Raw genomic sequence first — 18,490 nt, forward strand, 5'->3', positions numbered from 1 at the left:
TTGGGGAAGTGTGGTTACGTCTCTTCACCTCCTGGCTGTGAAGGAACCCCTTTGGATATCCCCTTTGGATATCAAAACTTGCAGTGTTTGTTGCTCTGGTTTTGGCTGTGCTGAAGACTTCTGTAGTAAACATAATCTACAGATCCACTGCCTCACTTTTGGTGATGTTCAGGGCCATAACAGTCACAAAATATCTCTTCTGGAGCTATGTTGTCAAGGGGAGAAAATGCAAAGGGAAACCTGTATAGAGAGTTTAAAGGAGAGTGGTGGCAGGCAAGAATGAGATTTTGATGCTGAGTTAGCTAACAGTGGAGGAGACTGAGTTGTAAAAATCATGGAGACTGAATACATGTATGAGCTGTGTAGTATCTCTTAACCTACAGTGGTGACTTGCACAAGCTTACTTCATTATGTGGAATACCACCTTAACAAGTCTTGTGGAAATGCAGGTCTTTGTCTGAAATAAGCAGGGCAAATTGATAAAGATTAATTAATGCCTGGACGTATTATTATGGACGTAACATGTAGATGTGACACTTAGGGACATGGTTTAGTGGTGGACTTGGCAGTGTTAAGTTTACATTTGGTTTCAATCATCCTAAAGGTCTTTTCCACCTGAAATGATGATATGAATATCAAAATTAAGCACAGCCCTTCCGTTGTGATGTATGAGGTGATCAATAAGACAAGAAAATAATTTTTTTCTGTACTAGCATTGAGTCAGGGCAGCACTATCTTGAACTAGTGATTCAGAACATAAAGGCTTGATGTTGAAAACCTTCTGATTTCTCATGAAATTGGATGTTGGTGTAGCAGATGAAGTAGGATAACTTTCCTGACTGTAACATGAGTATTAGAAAGCATTCATTTTGTTTAGGAAAGATGCAAAATAAAACATGAGGAATAACATTTTATTTTCCTAATAACTGAAGGATAAAAAATTGTTACAGAGTTCAGGTTTTTGAAAAATCACTACAGGATTGTTAAAGAAAACTTGTGCATTACTGCTGAATCTGCTGCCAATGTCCAGCCTGATCAGAGTTGTCACTATGAGCACACTTGAACATCTAATGCAAGCTGAGTGTCTTGACCTACATAACAAGAGTTTAACCAAGCATTTTTGAAGCATAGGGAACTGGTCATTTCACCCCAAGGAGACACTTTATAACTGTGAAAGTTAACCAGAAGCTGAATTCTAACCTCTTATGAGGGTGGAGAATTTTAATGGGTGACAAATCCAGGTGCTTCTGAGTGTAGTAAGAGATATACAAGATAGATTTGTGTACTAAACAAGAGCCTAGTAACGGTATTTTAATACTGAGGGAAAAAGAAGTCTTGATTATAGAAGATAAGTTTGGATCATTCATTCAAAGGCTTTGCTTTAAATTTAAATAATTATGATTTTAATGAGAGATAAAAATAGATAAATGCAGGTTTTCTCTTTATTAAATGACAGATTTGGTTACCCTAAGGACAGTAGTTAAAAGAATTACAGACTGAGGAACACAGTCTGCAATACAGATGGGGAATGGCATTTCCTCTGAGTTTGTGTGAGGGAGAAATTGGGGTTTTGACCTAGGAAGACTGGTATATCTCATGCTTCAGGACTTTGACAAAATTTTGATTTATTACAGAGAGTGAGGCTAAGAAGATTACTAGAATTCTAATATAGGTAAAGAACAGATTGAAAGAAAATAGCAGTGGATGGTTTTGAAAGAAAATGCATAAAAAGCCACAAGTGGAGATTCTGAATATTAATTTTGTGTTACCATTAAGTATTTTGAAACAGAATCCAAGTATGTTCTGATAAACAAATGAGGGAGATCAGCCACTGAATTCACTGAGGAGCAGAATAATAAAACTGGAAGGATATTTAGTTGTAGAAAATGCAAGGTCATGAATGAGAAATTTTGGACCTGGAGGCTGTTAATTCGAAAGGACTGTCAGTCACAATCTAAGAGATTTTTTGGTTTAAAATGCTGTGGAGACTGTTGATGGCATACTTTAACCTGGAAATATGCAAGAGAAATACAAAGTGTTGGTATACTCAGAGCAGACTAACTTCCAAAGGTCTATATGTGTGGACTTAAAAAAATTATTTGGAATTTAGACTGTCATATACATACTTCTACAGCAGCTTATGCATGTAGCAAGCAGTGTTTCTTGCTGGCTGGTATGCTGTGTACTCATGCAAATGACAACACGTGTATAAGTATGGAGAAGATATTCGTGACAAAACTGTCAGTGTGCTGATTAAAAAGACATTGTTTTCCTTTTTTTACATGTTGAAAATAATATTATAAGTCTTCTTGTAAGTCTCGGTGTTAGTGTCCCTGTATCCAGGCTTTGTCATCCTTGAGGAGACATTGTTTGAAGCAGGAACTATTGCCAGCAGCAATTAATAGAAGAAAGCAAGCTGAGCCTTCCCCATTTATCTGGATTTTAGGGTGTTCTGCTCCGTGTGCCACAGGCCAGCTTCCAACTCTTGTAATTTAAATTTACTCTAAATCCAGCACAGTCTGGATTCGGGTCAGGACATGGAGCTGCAGCAGCTTAGTGACACAGATAGATGATCTCCTACTGTCAGTGGATAAAGGGCAGTCATTAATTTTCATTCTCCTGGCCTTTTCCTCAGTGTTTGATGCATCTGGCCAGAAGCTGACACTTTCTTGCCAGGAGGGAGTGGCGGGGTCCAAAGTAAAGCACTCGTGTGACTTGGCCTCGTCTTAGGTGATCAATCTACAGAGTGGCGACACGCTTGTGGTTTTGAAGCGTTGCCAATCATAAAAGGAAATTAAGAAATTGAAAATCATATCTGCAACAGGATTTCGTTGTTGCCTCTGCGTCAGCGAGCATATTAGTGATGCTAATTGCTATTCGGATTTGGGTATTGCTTATTTGTGTGGGAGGGCAGCACTTTCACAAGACTGAATTCTAGGCTGTGTAATGAACTCCCTTGGGAAGGGAGGGCTGCTGTGTATTTTGTGCTTAGAGTTGATGATGGAATTTCTTATATTTTGCATTCTTGAATGTGATAATACAGACACAGGCATATTTAAAAAGGAAAATGAAAAAAAGCAGCAACAGCAGCACTGTGTCGGAATAAATAATCTTCTTTGATATAGCCTGTCTAAAGAAATACTGCAGGGCTCCTAGAGCAGCTGAATATTTAAGCTTCCTTTGAAACAATGTTTCTAATCCATTTGCTACTTGTGGATTTTATTTCAGAAAATTACTTGTGTGTTAAACTGAGAGGATAGGATCTTAAAGTTTGAAGAATCTGTGCTATATATTATACTTAAGGTTTTAAAACTCCTATGAAGCACAAAATTAACATATGTAACCTTGTTGCTGGGATGGTTGCTGTGATTTTGCCTGAGAGAAACAAGTAAAACATAGATAAATCACATCACAAAATTGAAGTTAGAGGTAAAGCTTCTGTGAACTTCTAGGCAATCAGTTTTGTGGTAAATATGTTTTGGCAAGGACTACATCATGTGTAGTGAGGTACTGTGTTGGGGGAGTATTTTCAAGTTCAGTTTTGTGAATCCTAATAATTTGGAAAAGAGGGCAGAAGCCACAGTGGGTTCTAGTGGGTACAGTACTGGATCTGGAGCTTGGGAAATGCAGTTCTGTTCTTCTTCTTTTTTAATCTCAATGAATGTAGGCTAAGGGACACCAAGTAATTTGCTGTATTTTGCATTAATTAATATTTTCCTGAAATGTACTTTCAAATTTAGTGATGAAAAGTGCTAAACATCCACATAAAGGAGAAACGTCAGTTTTTAACTAAGAATTTTCTCTGTAGCTTGTGTCAACTTAAAAATTGTGTAAAAACCAAAAATGTACCACCACCACCAAAACCAGCTCAGCTGAAAATTGAAGTGTAATAAAATCATTCTATTAGCTTGTATTTGGGGCCCAGCTGATGTGGACTGCACCATACAGGATATATGTGGAGGCAAATGAGCCTTTGATACAGTTGCCTTTATTTGGGTATGCTAAAAATGACTTCTGAAGAGAAATATTTGTCTGATGGTTGACATTTTTTAAAGTTTAAAGATTAAAGTTACTAATACTCTGGTAGGTGATTTGGAGATCTGTTTGTCTAATGCCAAGAGCTGTCACTCTGCTAATGAAATTTGCATCCTATTTCCTGAATTATTGTGTTAATACTAATGTCTAATTAGAATTAATAACGGACCTTGCCTTGGGATCAAAAGTGAATGAAAAGTAGCTTCTAATGAAACTTTGGATTTTACCATTTCTATGACTAGATATTTCATCTGCTTGTGAGATTAATCTGTGTGGACACTGTGCCCCTCTATTCTTGAACTCATTTGTCAGAACTTCTGTTTCAGGGGAAGCTGACTGTTCTGTAGTGGTTGCACTGACAGTTTTGAGAGACGATGTTTGTAGCTCAAACACTATTCTCTACTTCCATGTAGAGTTTTCAAAGGTGAACGAGCAGTTCTGTTATTGGTCTTGTTGCTGCTCTGCCTTTGTTCGTTTATTCACTTGTCTGGTTTTACATTCAGATTGAACCATCTGATGTAGGACCATGTCATCTTGTGTACTTGCCCAGAATCTAAAACAATGGAGCCTGGTTACTAATTGGAGCTTTTGGGTGCTCACACAATAGAGATAGTTAGTAATAAATGTACAGCTGTAATAGTAAGTAGTGTTCACAGTGGGTAGTGCAGTGTATGACAGTTAAGCTCCTGTGTTCTGTCTCTAGTGAATGTATTTGAGAAATCATTGCTCTTCTTTCTTTGCCTTTGTGGTGTTGCCCAGAGGCGTGTTCTCTATTCTGGTGTAAGTGCTTATCTGCTGATACCTTAATTAACTTCTTAAAATATAAATGGCCAGGGTACATCAAAATAATATTCAGAAATGTACTACTGATCAGCAGTCTACAAGACTTCTCCACGAATGCTCGTAGTGTCATCTGGAGAAGACTTTAGGCCTGACATTAAGCACATGAATTTAAGCTTTTTTGAGTGAAACAAGCAAACAAAAAACCTCAACCCACCAACCAGCCCAAACCCCTCATTAACTGATGAATTCAGTTTCACCAAAATGTCAGCATGGTTACTTATCATTTTGCTTCTTGCACATTTTCAATTATTAGCTGCTTATAGAACACTTCTCTTTGTCAGTCCATCCTTCAAATTTCTTCTGTCTTATGTTGGTAGTAAGTAGAATTTTGACCAATTCTGTTGTTTAGATCACATTCAGAGTTTTATTTCATTAGTTTATTAAAGTGGGAGGGTGGAGGAGTTTTTAGCCATTCAGCTAAAAAAACCTCAAGCAAAACACTTTCAAAATGAGACATATCTGGATCAGTTTTAATGTCTTTCTCAAGAAGAGAACTTGTTCAGATTCTAAGTTAGACAGATATATTATCATAAGACCCAGACAAATGGGTCTACGTGAAAGTAATTTACTGTCCTGAGACCAAATTTTTTTCTGTCTTCAAAATCAGTGCATGCTGTTTCTCAATATCTCTCTAAAGTTAAATACAGAATCATAGAAATCATAGGAACATAGAATGGTTTGAATTGGAAGGGACCATAAAGATCATCTAGTTAGGAAGGAAGAGAGCAGATAGGTATGCTTGCCCAAAACTGTTTTTCCATACAGAATGCCAGTGAAAAGTCTCCATGGGCTTTAAGAGGTCTATTACGCGGACTCAGTTGAAGAATTATAGCCCAGCAGTGTTTGTCCATGTGAAAGGAGTATTTAAATTGTGGCTTGGTTTAGCTCCTGTAGCAACTAAGCTCACACATTGATTTGCTCTCTGTTGCCTGTAGCAGGATGGGGAAGAGAATCAGAAGGGTAAAAGTGAGAAAGCTCAAGGGTTGAGATAAATATAAGGAAAAATAAGGAATTGATTTACTATTTCCTACTGGCAGGCAAGAATTTAGCCATTTCCCGGAAAGCTGGGATCTTGCATTCACAGTGGTGACTTGGGAAGACAAACACCATAACTCCAAACGTCCTCCTTCCTCCTCCTCCCATCTTTTGTTGCTGAGAACATTATCATATGGTCTGGGATATCCCTTTGGTCAGTTTACAGGTTTAAACTTTTAAATGTAAAAAAATACTTTAAATTTTTTTTTATAGTATCTGTCATGATTGCTTGTTTTTAACACTTAATATGAAACAAAATAATAGAGCTTTTGAGGATATACCTGTAATAATAACATTTTAACATTGCCTTCGCAGGTACATGATGCTGATTGATGGCAAGAATGAAGTTTATATGATCGATAGAGACAATTCCATTTTTCATGTATCTAACCTGGAATTTCCGTTCCGTAAAGATCTTCGCACACATCTAACAAACACTCTTCTAGATGGGGTAAGAAGCATCTTGTGTAATTGTTATAACAATTTCAGTGCTGTTTGCTTTTGTTCATAAACAGGGCTAAATTTTTAGGGCTGGATTGGTGAACCATAAGATTTCAGAAGGAATATAGATTCAGTCACTGGGTGAATGTGAGAATCTCATTTTTTTAAGAAGTTACTTACCTACAGAATAGCATTGATGACTGCTCTGGGGGGAGCTGTTTGTCTTTGAAATAAATCAAGGTATGGAGATGACATTCTCTGAATATGAGAAAAGGCTTGAAGAGAATCTACAAAAATTACTGCAAAACCTCATCTCTTGCTACGGCTTTGTATTTTGAGACAATAAATATGGTCAACTTCATACAGCTTATGGAAATACTTCTAAAATTTGATAAAATTATCATAATCTTTTGATACACTTTTGTTATATGATATCTTTGTTTCTGTCACCTTTATTTTCAGCTGATCTGAATAACTGAATGATTTAAAAATGGCTTAGTTATATTTAAAGCTAATACATTTCTAAGTTGGCATGCTGATTTAAATTCTGTAAACTTGCTAATGAACTTTTTGAGCCAGTAGTAAAACAAGCTGTAAAACATCTGTATTTGTTGTTTAGAAGCTGGGCTGGGGTACTGGTGGTAAACTTTTCAGAGCAATAGCCACAAGAAGAAATTATTTCTTTCTTGACCATCCTATTTCACATGACCAAAATAACTTCATTAGCTCTTACACTAATAGATCAATGCAGTTTCCTATTATGTTTCAGTAGCATTGGAGACTCTCTACATTGCTGTAACTCCTGCTTGATGAAGTATTTTTATACCTGAGATATCTTCCATACTGATCTTCTGAAGCCTAATTCACTTTTCGGATACAGGAGACCATATTGTCTTTATTAACTTTTTTCCTTTCTCAGGCCCTTGTTATTAGTATTCTTCTTGAAATGTCACTTCTGTGAATGATGTGTCTTCCTGAACACACATTTACATGTGAAGCATGTATAAATTGAATCTGTGAGGATAATTACTGCAAGGAGCAATGTACTGTCTCAGGGACAGAGAAGCAGATAATGGAATATTTTCCACCACCTCTGCTTCACCAAAAAATTGAGAGCATAATGCAAGAAATGCCATGCTGTAAGCTCAAAAGTGGTTGCACAAGCTGTCGTGTCTGGTAGGAGCCTCTTCAGCCAGGCAGCTTCCTAATGATGTACATAATTTTATTCTTAATGACATACATTAGGTTCCATACTTTTGAGATAATAAAAGCCTGGTACTGCTATTTTTTTCCCCTGCTACTTCTAAGGCTCTTGAGAAAGTGATGGCCAGTGTCCATATGGTGCAATCCTAGGTGTTCTTGAGGGAAATGGTTGCTCATTTATTTATTTAATTATTTTTATTTCAAAACAGAGGTTTAATAAAAGTGGCTGATATGTACATGGTGGAAGACAGGGATATTGAGGTATATATATATAATGTAGCTGTGGGGCATGGGAGAAGGTCTCTGATCTGGGGTGCTATGTTCCCCAGATTTATAGTTTAATTCTCCTAAGAATAACTGAAGTTCTCTCAGGTACCCAGGGCATGAACTATAATTTTGCTGAATTTGTTGTTCTGTAAAAGTTTGACTGTTATAGTGCATTTTGGTGTTTCACTTTACTGGCATAAAATCAGTCTTACTGTGATTTTTTTTTCCTCCCACACTTTTTTTTTAATGAAGTGAAAAGCAAAATGACATTAAATGAACAAGTACTGATTGATTGAAGTAGCCTGAGATCAAACTAAAACCTTTCAATGGGTAAACACTTTTTATAGTACAGATTTCTAAATTTATTTGGTGTGGTCAGTTAAATAAAAAGCTGTTGATGGAATATATTTTTCCAACTGAAATTCCTTTAACAGGTTTGAGGATAAGATTTGCCTATTTGAAGCATCAGAACAGCTTAACTTTGTAATTGAATGCTTGTTTAATGTTGGTGCCAAATGACGATTTCCATGAATGATTCTTTACTCTAGATATATGCATAATTGATTTTATTTTGGTTTTGAAATCCATGGGAATAAGTTGGCTTTTTCTGTGTTAACTTATTTTGCTAATTAGTGCTTGAAGGGCTGTTGAAGTAAATTCTTTAATTCCAGGCTGAAGTAGTTCATACTTGCTGTCCTTGAAGTAGCTTTCTCTCTTTTGGGGAATGAAAGTATAGAATGAGGTGGCCCAATTGGCATTGCTTTACAGTATTCTTAAAAATATGAGAAAGAAGGAAAGAAAACATAAATATCAGTGCCATATGGCAAAACAACTACTGGTTTTAAGAATACAAAAGATTAGATAATTCCCCCTAACATTATTTAGAATGACAGTATACATGAAACTTTCATAAAGGCAATTTCCATGCATTCAGGGTACTATTAACTTCCTTTAAGGCTTCTGGTGTAAGCCTTTCATGTGGTTGTCTTTGAGAATTTCAGATGCATTTGTGGTTCACTTCAGGCTGAAATTACTTGCAAATAGTTCTTATGTGATCAGTTACATCCTGGGTGATGGCAGATCTCCTGCAACACTCTGTGCTCATCTCCAACTCTTCAGTTGCAGTTGTTCTCCTGTCATGGAAGAAAGTTTTCTGCAAAGCTCATTAAAGCTAATTTGAATTTTACCTATAGGTGACTAGTATAATATGACTTATTCCTTTAGAAGCCAAGTGTTTTGTATCCATAGTGCTGTCTGAAGGAATGCATAGAGTTTTGTTCAAATGTTTTGGCTGTCATGCAAAAGACCGAAATAGCTATTTTCAGCTTTCTTGGCATTCTGCTTAGCTTTGGAACAGTTGAGTAGAAAATGCAGAGGCATTCTTAGGCTTGAAATAAATTTTACAATTTTAATACAATTTTTTAATCTATTTTATTTTTATATAAAATATTCATGCTTGAAAACTTAAGAGGGCCAGGAACTCCGTAAGTGGAGAGAGAGATAGAGATTTATTTATGTTTTTGTATCTGTAGAGACCTTAACTATTTGTAAGCTGTTTCAGAAATTTCAGAACTTAAACTTTTTGAGTTTGAAAAAGCTGGTGCAACATAGATTTATACAAAATTGATTTAAAAAACAAGGCAAAAACAAAAGCTATTTTCATTCCTGAAATACAGCAGTGACTAGAATTGTGTTATAGGTAAATGGATAAAGTAGTAAGATAAGGCACAGGAGGAAAAGGAGCAACAAACAGATGTATTATTAGATCTGATTCCGTACTCAATGTCAACAATAATACATTCTGCAAGTGGCTGGTAAAGTTAGATCTTTTGCTTTGTGATTAAATTTTTGGATTATTTTAAGTCCAAGTTACTTGCTAGAGATGTGATTCAAGGAAAAAGTCCATGAGCTCTTGGTCCAGCATTGTTCTTCTGGCACTTGTCCAACAAAAAGCTCTTAGCCCTGTTGCTGGTCTGATATATTGTGCAACTGTGCTTTGCACGACCAGAAGATTAAGGAAAGTAACACCACCACAGTGTTTCCAGATCACATTGCATTAATTGATATTTGGACCTTGTTCTGCAGGCCCATGGGTTAAGTGGATACCTAAACCAGCAGGTAATGGACAAGTGCTAAAGGTCATAATGACTAGCAGAGGTAGTTTTAAAGCACACAATACTGGCTGTAAATCTGCATGGAGTCTATGAAAGGAATTGCATGGATGCAAGTGTGCCTTATGGATACTTCCATGTTATGTTACAGGTCATGTGAGTGGATTTGGGTTGAGGTTTTTAGTTATCTAAAAATTGGCTTAAATATAGTCTTATAGTATCAAGTTATTACTTGGGTCAGAATGAGTGAGTTTAATTGTGGTCATTTCTCACATACGACATTTTCCCAACTCTGAACTTGCCTCTGGGTTCTGTTCCCTGGGGTATTTTTCAATTCTGATAATTTCAATGAAGATTATGAAATGAGACTGTAAAATAATGATGTTTTAGAGCATTTCTAATCTGAACCATTCTTATGCTCACTTTACAGCTTTTGCCTTATGACAGTTGTATTGGCTTAACTAATGGAGCAGGGTATGTTGTTGTCACGATGGAGATGAGCAGTGCAGGAATTTGTCATCGCATCTTCTAAGGCATATTGTGCTATTGTTTTCTGCTGTGGTAGCTGGGATTTCACTCAGAATGTCAAAGAGAACAGGAGGCAGGGGAGGAAGAAAAGAAGGGAGGGGTTGAGGAAAAAAGGCTTGTTTGATCAGTAGTAGAATAAGAATGTTTACATATCTGAAGTAGAGAAAAAGTTAAAAATGAGCATTTCAAAGGATGTTTAAAAACAGTTCCTGGTCCTTTTGGTTGTATTTTATAATTCTTCTTAAAGTGAATATCCAGAGATTCAGATTTTCAAAATTAGGCATAAAATCTTGTAATACCAGGCATTGAAATGTTTTCAGGGTTTCGCATACAAATGCTAGCTTTGCATCAAGGCTCAGGCTCTGAATATGGATGCTAAGAAAGCGAGTCCTTAAACCCTAAATACATGCTCAATTAAATGTGTTTCAAAAAGTTGTTTCAGCTACCAATTCAACTGAAAATTAAAGAAATACAATGTCATTCTTTTGTTTCACTGTTTCATTGTTATTTTTTTCACCTGATTACTATCAAGAATTCCTGGTGGGGCTTTTTATCCTGGGTTTTTTCCCCCTGCATTATGTCTACGTATTCTTTCAAGTTTGCATATCATGCCTTCTGTCTCTTGAGTTGTACCCATCTGTTCTTGTAGTTAGTTATAAAATTTATTGTCAAGGAAGGATTTGCAGCATTGTGTCTGCTGTTCCTTTGAGAACTCACCACTGTCCTATGTAAATACTGGAAACTAACGGAATGGCATTTTGTTACATCACTTCTATGTAGACCTTTTTGTTCATGTTATTTGGCAGTGCCTGTCACTAAATTTTTAGGGATAAGAGTAAGATATTGTAATGTTACAAAGGAATAGTTTTCACTCATTGGATTAATGGTTTTTGGTTTTTTTTTAAATTATATGGAAGGATGTGTAATGTGAGCTTGGGTAGTCATTCACAACACCAGTGAATGCTGCACATGGCTTTGAAATCCCAATCTCCATCTCAGTGTTGTGTTCACAGAAGATCAGATTCCAAAATATTAAGTAGGCAACTTAGGTTTTGCAGTGGTTTTGAGAACAACATATTCATGTCTTCTAGTTTAGTTTTAAATGCTTCAAGCTTTGTGTTTGCTTTAAAATAAATCTATATTTTTACAACTGAACTGCTTGCCTGTTTTTCAAAGCATATTATGGTTAAATGCTAGGTACAGTTCAAGAATCTTTATTGTTTTACAGACTGAAAATTAATCTTACATGAATCAATCAGACTTTTTTGGATTTATTTTGTAGCATTTATGAATTCTGAGAGGAATTAAAAGGTTGTAAGACAAAAATACTATTAACATAGCAAGACTTTACCTGAACAAAATTAATTTGAGTTGATGTAATTTTAATTTGAGTTGATGTTCTTTTTTGGAGTAATTCTTGAGCTTCTGATTTTGTTTTCATCATGTCAGAGTGAACTGTTTTCATGGTTTTCAATTGTTTGATCTTGTTTGCGTGAATTTTGAATTTTGACTTGGTATTTTTAGAAAAAAATCCCTAGCTGATACAACTTATTAGCCAAGAATCAGGTTGGGGAGGGAGGTATTGGGGAAGATGGATTGCATTTAGAGAAGTGACTATTTCAATGTTGTCTCTCAAAAAGATCTACGCATGGTTGGTTGTTACCATTTTCAATCATCCTTGTTAGTTCATCAAACTCTATATACTATGTCTAATTCCTGTCATAGAAAGTCTGAGTTACGGATGTAAGCACCACCATGTAAGGTGCATGTATTTTTTTTATATACCATTAAATTCAGGAAATGTTTTTGTGTTTGGATGTTGATCATCAATGTTCTTTGCCTACCTGACCCATTTTCAATATGATTTTCAACATGATTTGCCACTACATATTGAGTGGTAACTGACAGAGGGTGTCTGTGATATTTCTGTATGAAGGAGCCATACTGTTTAGTCACAGTGGAACATTCAAGCAAATTGCAGCTCTCATTGCTGCCTAGGATGCTGTTAAAATGAAAAGATCCAACCTGAGCATAGAAAATGAATGTGAATGCTTGTTCACATTCATGCTGTTGTACTTCAGCAACATCCTTGCTGTTGTACTTCTGACTGTGGGCAAGATTTCCAGTAGTGCTTGGTTGACTTAGGATTGCAGATCTTATTGAGATTTCTAGAAACTCATGAATTTCACTTAAGATTTTGAAAGTTGTGAGGAAACTAATATATAAATGTTGCAAATCAGAATGTGGAGCTGTAGTATAGCTTCCTGGTGTTTTATTGAATATTTCAAGGGAGACTTTAAAGATCACAATAATATTTTTATAATCTTGACCTATTGTAAAATGTTTTTTGTAATAAAGACGTGACCAGTGTTTGATTGCATCATATTTGCAGGTATATGCACTAAGTGTAAATGTGTCAACATTCTTCTTCTATATTTATGACATAAATGCCAATGTTTTCTCTTTTCTTTTAAGGAAATGATCATCGACAAGGTTAATGGACAGGTTGTCCCTCGGTACTTGATATATGACATTATTAAGTTTAATGTGAGTACTTTCAATTTTATTGCTTATCATTAGTTATTGATTCGTACTTCAGTTTTAATGTTACTTATATAAGTAAGAGCTTCAGAGTAAATTTAAACACCAAAAGTGTTTGAGTATTTTGTATCTTGATAACAGGCAATGTATCAGAATTAATATTGAAGGCAGCCTTACAATACGTATTGAGTTATTTCCACTTGCTCAAGAAAAAGAAGGGCCATTTGAAACAGTCTGCTAGACGCTGTTGGCAAGTTTCCCATTTCTAGAGCATGTTTGAACTATTTAGTCAGTGAAATCAAGAGAGGATGGAGGAGTCAGCCTGTAAGTGGTGTATTTGTTACCAGGGCTTCACAGTACTTGTTAGGCTGCTCTGTCACCTCCTTCTCAAATTTCTGTTTGAAACCACACAACTGGTCCTCTGCAAAGTCCTCAATAGCAGGATCTCTTGGTGGAACAGGCTATAGGGAAAATGTATAGTAAGGAAATATATTACAGAAATTGTGGAAAAGGAGAATAGAGTCTAGGAATAAAGTCTTTGTGATCACACGAAAGAGCTGTTAAACAGTACTGAAAATAAGAAACCTGTTTTCTATAAGTCAGCTTTCAAATATGGTAAAGATTTAAATATCACCAAAGGGCTCTTGCTGGTGTCTTTTACAGATTTTTGTTTTTGTTTTCTTCATAGTAGCTCAAATGTTATTGTGTTTCGGATTTGCAAATCAGCACAGAGCAGTGCTGGTAACACAGGGATGTATTTTGTTATTGCTGAGCAGCGCTTGCACAGCCTCAAGCCCTTCCCACCCTATTGCACCAGTGAGTAGGCTTGGAGTGCACAAGGAGTTGGGGAGAGGACACAGGTGGGGCAGCTGACCAAGGGGGCATTCCATGCCATATGATGTCATGCTGTACATATAAAGCTGGGGGAAGAGGGATGTTTGTAGTGGTGGCATTTGTCTTCCCAAGTCAGCATTGTGTGTGATGGAGCCCTGCTGCCCTGGGGATGGCTGAACACCTTCCTGCCCATGGGAAGTGGTAAATTAATTCCTTATTTTGCTTCCTTTGCATGTGTAGCTTTTGCTTTTGCTTTGAAACTCTCTTTATCTCAGACCTTGAGTTTTCTCATTTGTACTCTTTTGATTCTCTTCCCCCCATTTTATTCTAGGGGGGTTGAGTGGCTGTGGATGGCTTAGTATCTACTGTAGTTAAACCACACAAGTGAGTTAAATTTAGTCACAGTAGCTGTGGAGAAAATGCTAGTATCTGTGAATGCTTTTAGAAAAAAACATTGTTTCAGTGCTCCTAACAGGATAAAACCATTATTAGTAAACCACAGGGCATTTCAGTTTTTCAGTTGACTCCTCCAATCTTGAGTAAGATACCACTCAGCTCAATCACTCAGTTAAGTGGTAATTGCAAGTGTAGGCATGGTACCAGTCACCAGGAATTACTTTGGTATTCTTGGAAGTGTAGTCATACTGCGACTTAGGACAGCTGCTTTTAAAAGTAGTAGTTTGTGGAGAAGACACGTTAGATTAGGACTAGAAGCTTTTGGTTAACACATTTTAATTCTGTATCTGGATGTCCTTTCTCTAACCTTTTCAGAAAAGTAGGTGTTCGTTTCCTGGATCCCTCCTACAATTAAGACTTTTCCCTAAGCAAGCATCTTTTGAAAAATACAGTCTTCTGTAACCACTCCTGAGTTCTCTTTTTTCCTTTACATTTTCTTGCCTGTTGCTCTACCTGTGGTTCCATGTTTATTTACCTTCATGTCTCGCCTTGTGTCTGCTCTCCTTTTGTGTCTGACCAGTTGTTCACTGCTGTCAGGCTTCCTTTGCTGTATACATGTACAGTAAGAAGTGTACAGTCACTCAGTTTGGGATGTGCATATGCTAGCAAAAGAACACTTTCCAAAAGCCATAATTATTTTGATTAAACTTGTTTTTTGTGGTGGAAGGGGAGGAAACCCTCATTTGTAGTGAAGTACCCCAACTTAATATGATGAATCCCACTTGGCAAGCAGGAAAAATGATTAGTGGGTTTCCAGAGGGTTGTCAGTGTTTAGGAGAAGTCTGCTTTTGAGCAGTGCTTTAAAGCTTGTTTGGATTTGCTTGTTGTTTTAAAATACACTGGGAATGAGAGAGAAGAGCTAGTTACTATGTAATATTTTTTTAAGTCAAGGACAAATTAAGATAATGTTATCAGTATGAGTACAAGCAGGGCTTTAGCTGCAAGAAGTCATTAGCAATGGCTCTACTACAAAGATTAAACAGCACAACTGGTTTTAGGTTAATTTTAGAAGCTTAATTATAAAAACGGGCACCCAAGGATGTTTGGCTTGGCAAGAAATGATCAACAGAATTTTATCACCAAGAGAGGTAAATGTAATGTAAATTGTAAATGGCAAGAAAGAATAAGTTCCTATTTAAGTTGTGTAAGTTAGATGTTTTGTTCATTTTTTTAGCAGATCTTCAAATAAAATAATTACACAAAGCACTGGTCCTGTTCAAAACTGGAACATTCCTCCTCAGCTTCCAAACAAACAACGCCCCACTCCAAAAATTCCCCAAAAGAGGTTGTTCTGGAATTTGGCATTGTTTGTTTTGATCTGGAAGGTAGCTGAGTCTTGAAGGTGAATGATGGAGTTACTGTACTTGCTGTCCATCATGAGAGTTACAAGATTTGCAGCATGTCCTCTGTCTCACTCCACAGTGACTCAGCATGCTGTGATCTTGGAGATGTAACTTTGCAGCCGGGGAAATGCACATACAGACCCCACTGATAAACACCTTTGCTCAGGCAAACCTCATGTTCTAGTCAGGTCTCGTGAACTAAGATATTTTTAGCTGAACATATTCTCAAATGCTTGGCCTATTTTGCTAGCTAAGCATTGCAAAGTTTTCTGGCTTTGTCAGAATATTCATTCTGAAGTATTGTGTTCACAATGCAGAGAAAGTGACTGGGCAAGGACCTACCTCTTACAGATTTTAATCCTTCTTGTTACTTGCCTTTTGATTTTGCTGTGGTATATCAGGAATAAACTATAGCAGAATTCTAGAAAGAACCAAAGGACACTAAGAAAATAGACTGATTGACATATATAGTGTGTGTTTTGCTCTAGGTGTTTATATGGGAAAAGTCTTAGGAGGACGGAAATATAAAAATTGAGTTTCAGTGATTGGGAGAAACCTATACTGGAGTTCTTAAGCAAAACATGTCAGTTATCTTGATCGTCTCTTTCCATGATAAGTTTTGTATCGAATTCTGATGCTTATCATGTATAACTGCTGCAAAAGCCTGTCTTCAGGGATGCTGATGGAAGCCTTTGACTACTTCTTTTAGTTACTGTTTCTGTGACATCTAGTTTCTAGAAGCTCGTAACACGTTCCATTTGTTGCAAGATATGTTTCTGTCAACAAAAACAAATGCTTCTTCAGGAGAATAAAAAATATATTTTTATTGTGATTTTCTTCAGTCTGAAACATGACGTTGATTGTTATTAATAGCAACTCAAAATATGACATTGCTGTCTCACTGCTTTCATCTCACCTGCTAAAATTAAATTCACAGAAAGGAAGCTGTATCCTAGTGAAATAAGCCTGCCTTTCCACCTTTGTGAGCTTCACACACATGAAATCTGGATTTTTTATTTTCCTCTGAACATAAAAGGCTAATAGCACCCAACGTTCCTTACAGTGTTTAGTCTTAATGAGTACACAGCTAAACCCCTGCAGTGCATGTTGCTTTTCAGCCTCTTGATGTGTGTCTGTATGTAGTTGAGTTCATTATTATAAGTAACTGCAGCTGTATAGCTACAATTTCTAATTTGGTGGATAATTTGGATAATTTGGTGGATAATTCTAATGTAATGGAGGAAGCTGACAGTCGAATAATTAATAGCCCCAGAAACAAATGCAGGTAAATCGAAATCCTTTTTCATCTGAAACAGTCCACAAAAGAATGTGTCTTCATTCCCCAGTCATCTTGGAGACAGCTCTTCCTGAAAAACCTTGTTTTGAGTAGCTTTTTCTTAGATAATATTCAGTAGCTACTTGTAGATGTATGGGCACTAAACTTAACCAACTGTTTTTTTCCTTAGTTACATAATAAAAGCTAACGCTGGCATGATGTAGGATCTAATTAATGCATTCTTAGCAAAGATGCTGAAAATGAGTACTACTTTCCTTTTCCTTTTTAACCCTGGCCTTTAAATTTTTAAACTCTAGCCAAGTTTTTGTGAGACCAGATTGCAATGGTAAGAATAGACTGAATGCTTGAAAAGGAATAATTATTTAAAGGGTTAGAAAGGAGATAGAATTTTGATTAAATTCCCTAATACTCTGTGCATTAAATTAAGTCAAGATCAAGATCTCTTTGGTTGTCATTATGTGTAGCAATGCTGTTGCTATTAGATAAAATTTGTCTTGGTAAACAGATATGCTGGTTGTAAATCCTGCACACAGCCAATGTGCTCATTGAATTAATGCATGAAAACTGTTTTGAATCCCTGTAAAATATTACCATGTCTGACTTTTCTGTTACAAACCTCATTTTAAAGCAATGTAAGGCTCACAGTCCATGCTGTCTCTCACTTATTACCCTATTAACCTTATCTTAAAGGTGTACTGTGAAAGTTTTGGGGGCACAATTCAGAGATGTGTTTAATTGCATCTCTTCTGTTTACAAATGCACTTGGCTGCCAGTGACCCTTCTGCTCTCAATTTTAATTCTGAGGTTCTTTTTCAAATGGTATCACCTAAAAATACAGATTTAAAATGCTTTTAATAATGCTTTGGAAAGTGAGGATGCTATGGGCATGTTTGCTCTTGCATCCTTTCAAATATTTCTTTTGAAGACTTATCTAACAAATATCCAAATTCTTGTCCTGGTGCTCCTACTATGCGTTATGTTCTCACCATCTGAATATATCACCTCATTCCTTCATGCCTCAGGGCTGTCAGGTAAACGAAAAACAGAACATCCACTCAGTTGTGTCTTGCTTTGCTTTCTGCTGTCACTCTGGGAGAGGTGTATTAAATTTTCTTTCTCTTCCTCCTCTGGTTTTTGTCGTGCTGTTTATTGAGAGCAAGGCCAGCCTGGCCAGGTAACACATTTCCATATCTGAAATTCTGAAAGGGGCAGCATTACAGTATAGGAAGAGCAACAAATGGTGGCTTTTAGGATGGAGAATCAACACAGTAAGGGAGTGATGCTGCAGAAATTTTTGGGTCTGTGGAGCAGCATTGACATATCGTAGTTAGTTGTAATTTCAAAGTCTTTCTTGCTTTATTCCCCTTCCCCATTGATTATCTTTTATCCATCATTAAAAACCTGACTTGTACTTCCGAGCAGCACAGTTTGAAAATCTTCTTACCTCTTTGATAAACTTTCAGACAGCTAACTTGTGCTTTCTTCACTGTTGCTTCTTGTGTTTCAGTAAAGTGCACAGCCACTGCAAAGTAGCATTTGTGTTCATTTTTGCATCC

The 18,490-nt window shown here is 36.5% G+C and overlaps 1 protein-coding gene across 1 annotated transcript in view; it reads left to right on the top strand.

Annotated features, from left to right (window-relative positions):
- Positions 1 to 18,490, top strand: part of RNGTT (RNA guanylyltransferase and 5'-phosphatase) — a 168,778-nt gene that overhangs the window by 35,478 nt on the left and 114,810 nt on the right. Inside the window, exons 9-10 of the mRNA XM_085056366.1 lie at positions 6,229 to 6,364; positions 12,939 to 13,010. Coding sequence (XP_084912492.1) covers positions 6,229 to 6,364; positions 12,939 to 13,010 — 208 coding nt within the window. The remainder of the gene's footprint in view (positions 1 to 6,228; positions 6,365 to 12,938; positions 13,011 to 18,490) is intronic.

Source organism: Lichenostomus cassidix, chromosome 3, assembly GCF_008360975.1.
Source record: "Lichenostomus cassidix isolate B80296 chromosome 3, HeHo_3.0, whole genome shotgun sequence".
In the NCBI taxonomy this organism is placed as follows: domain Eukaryota; kingdom Metazoa; phylum Chordata; class Aves; order Passeriformes; family Meliphagidae; genus Lichenostomus; species Lichenostomus cassidix.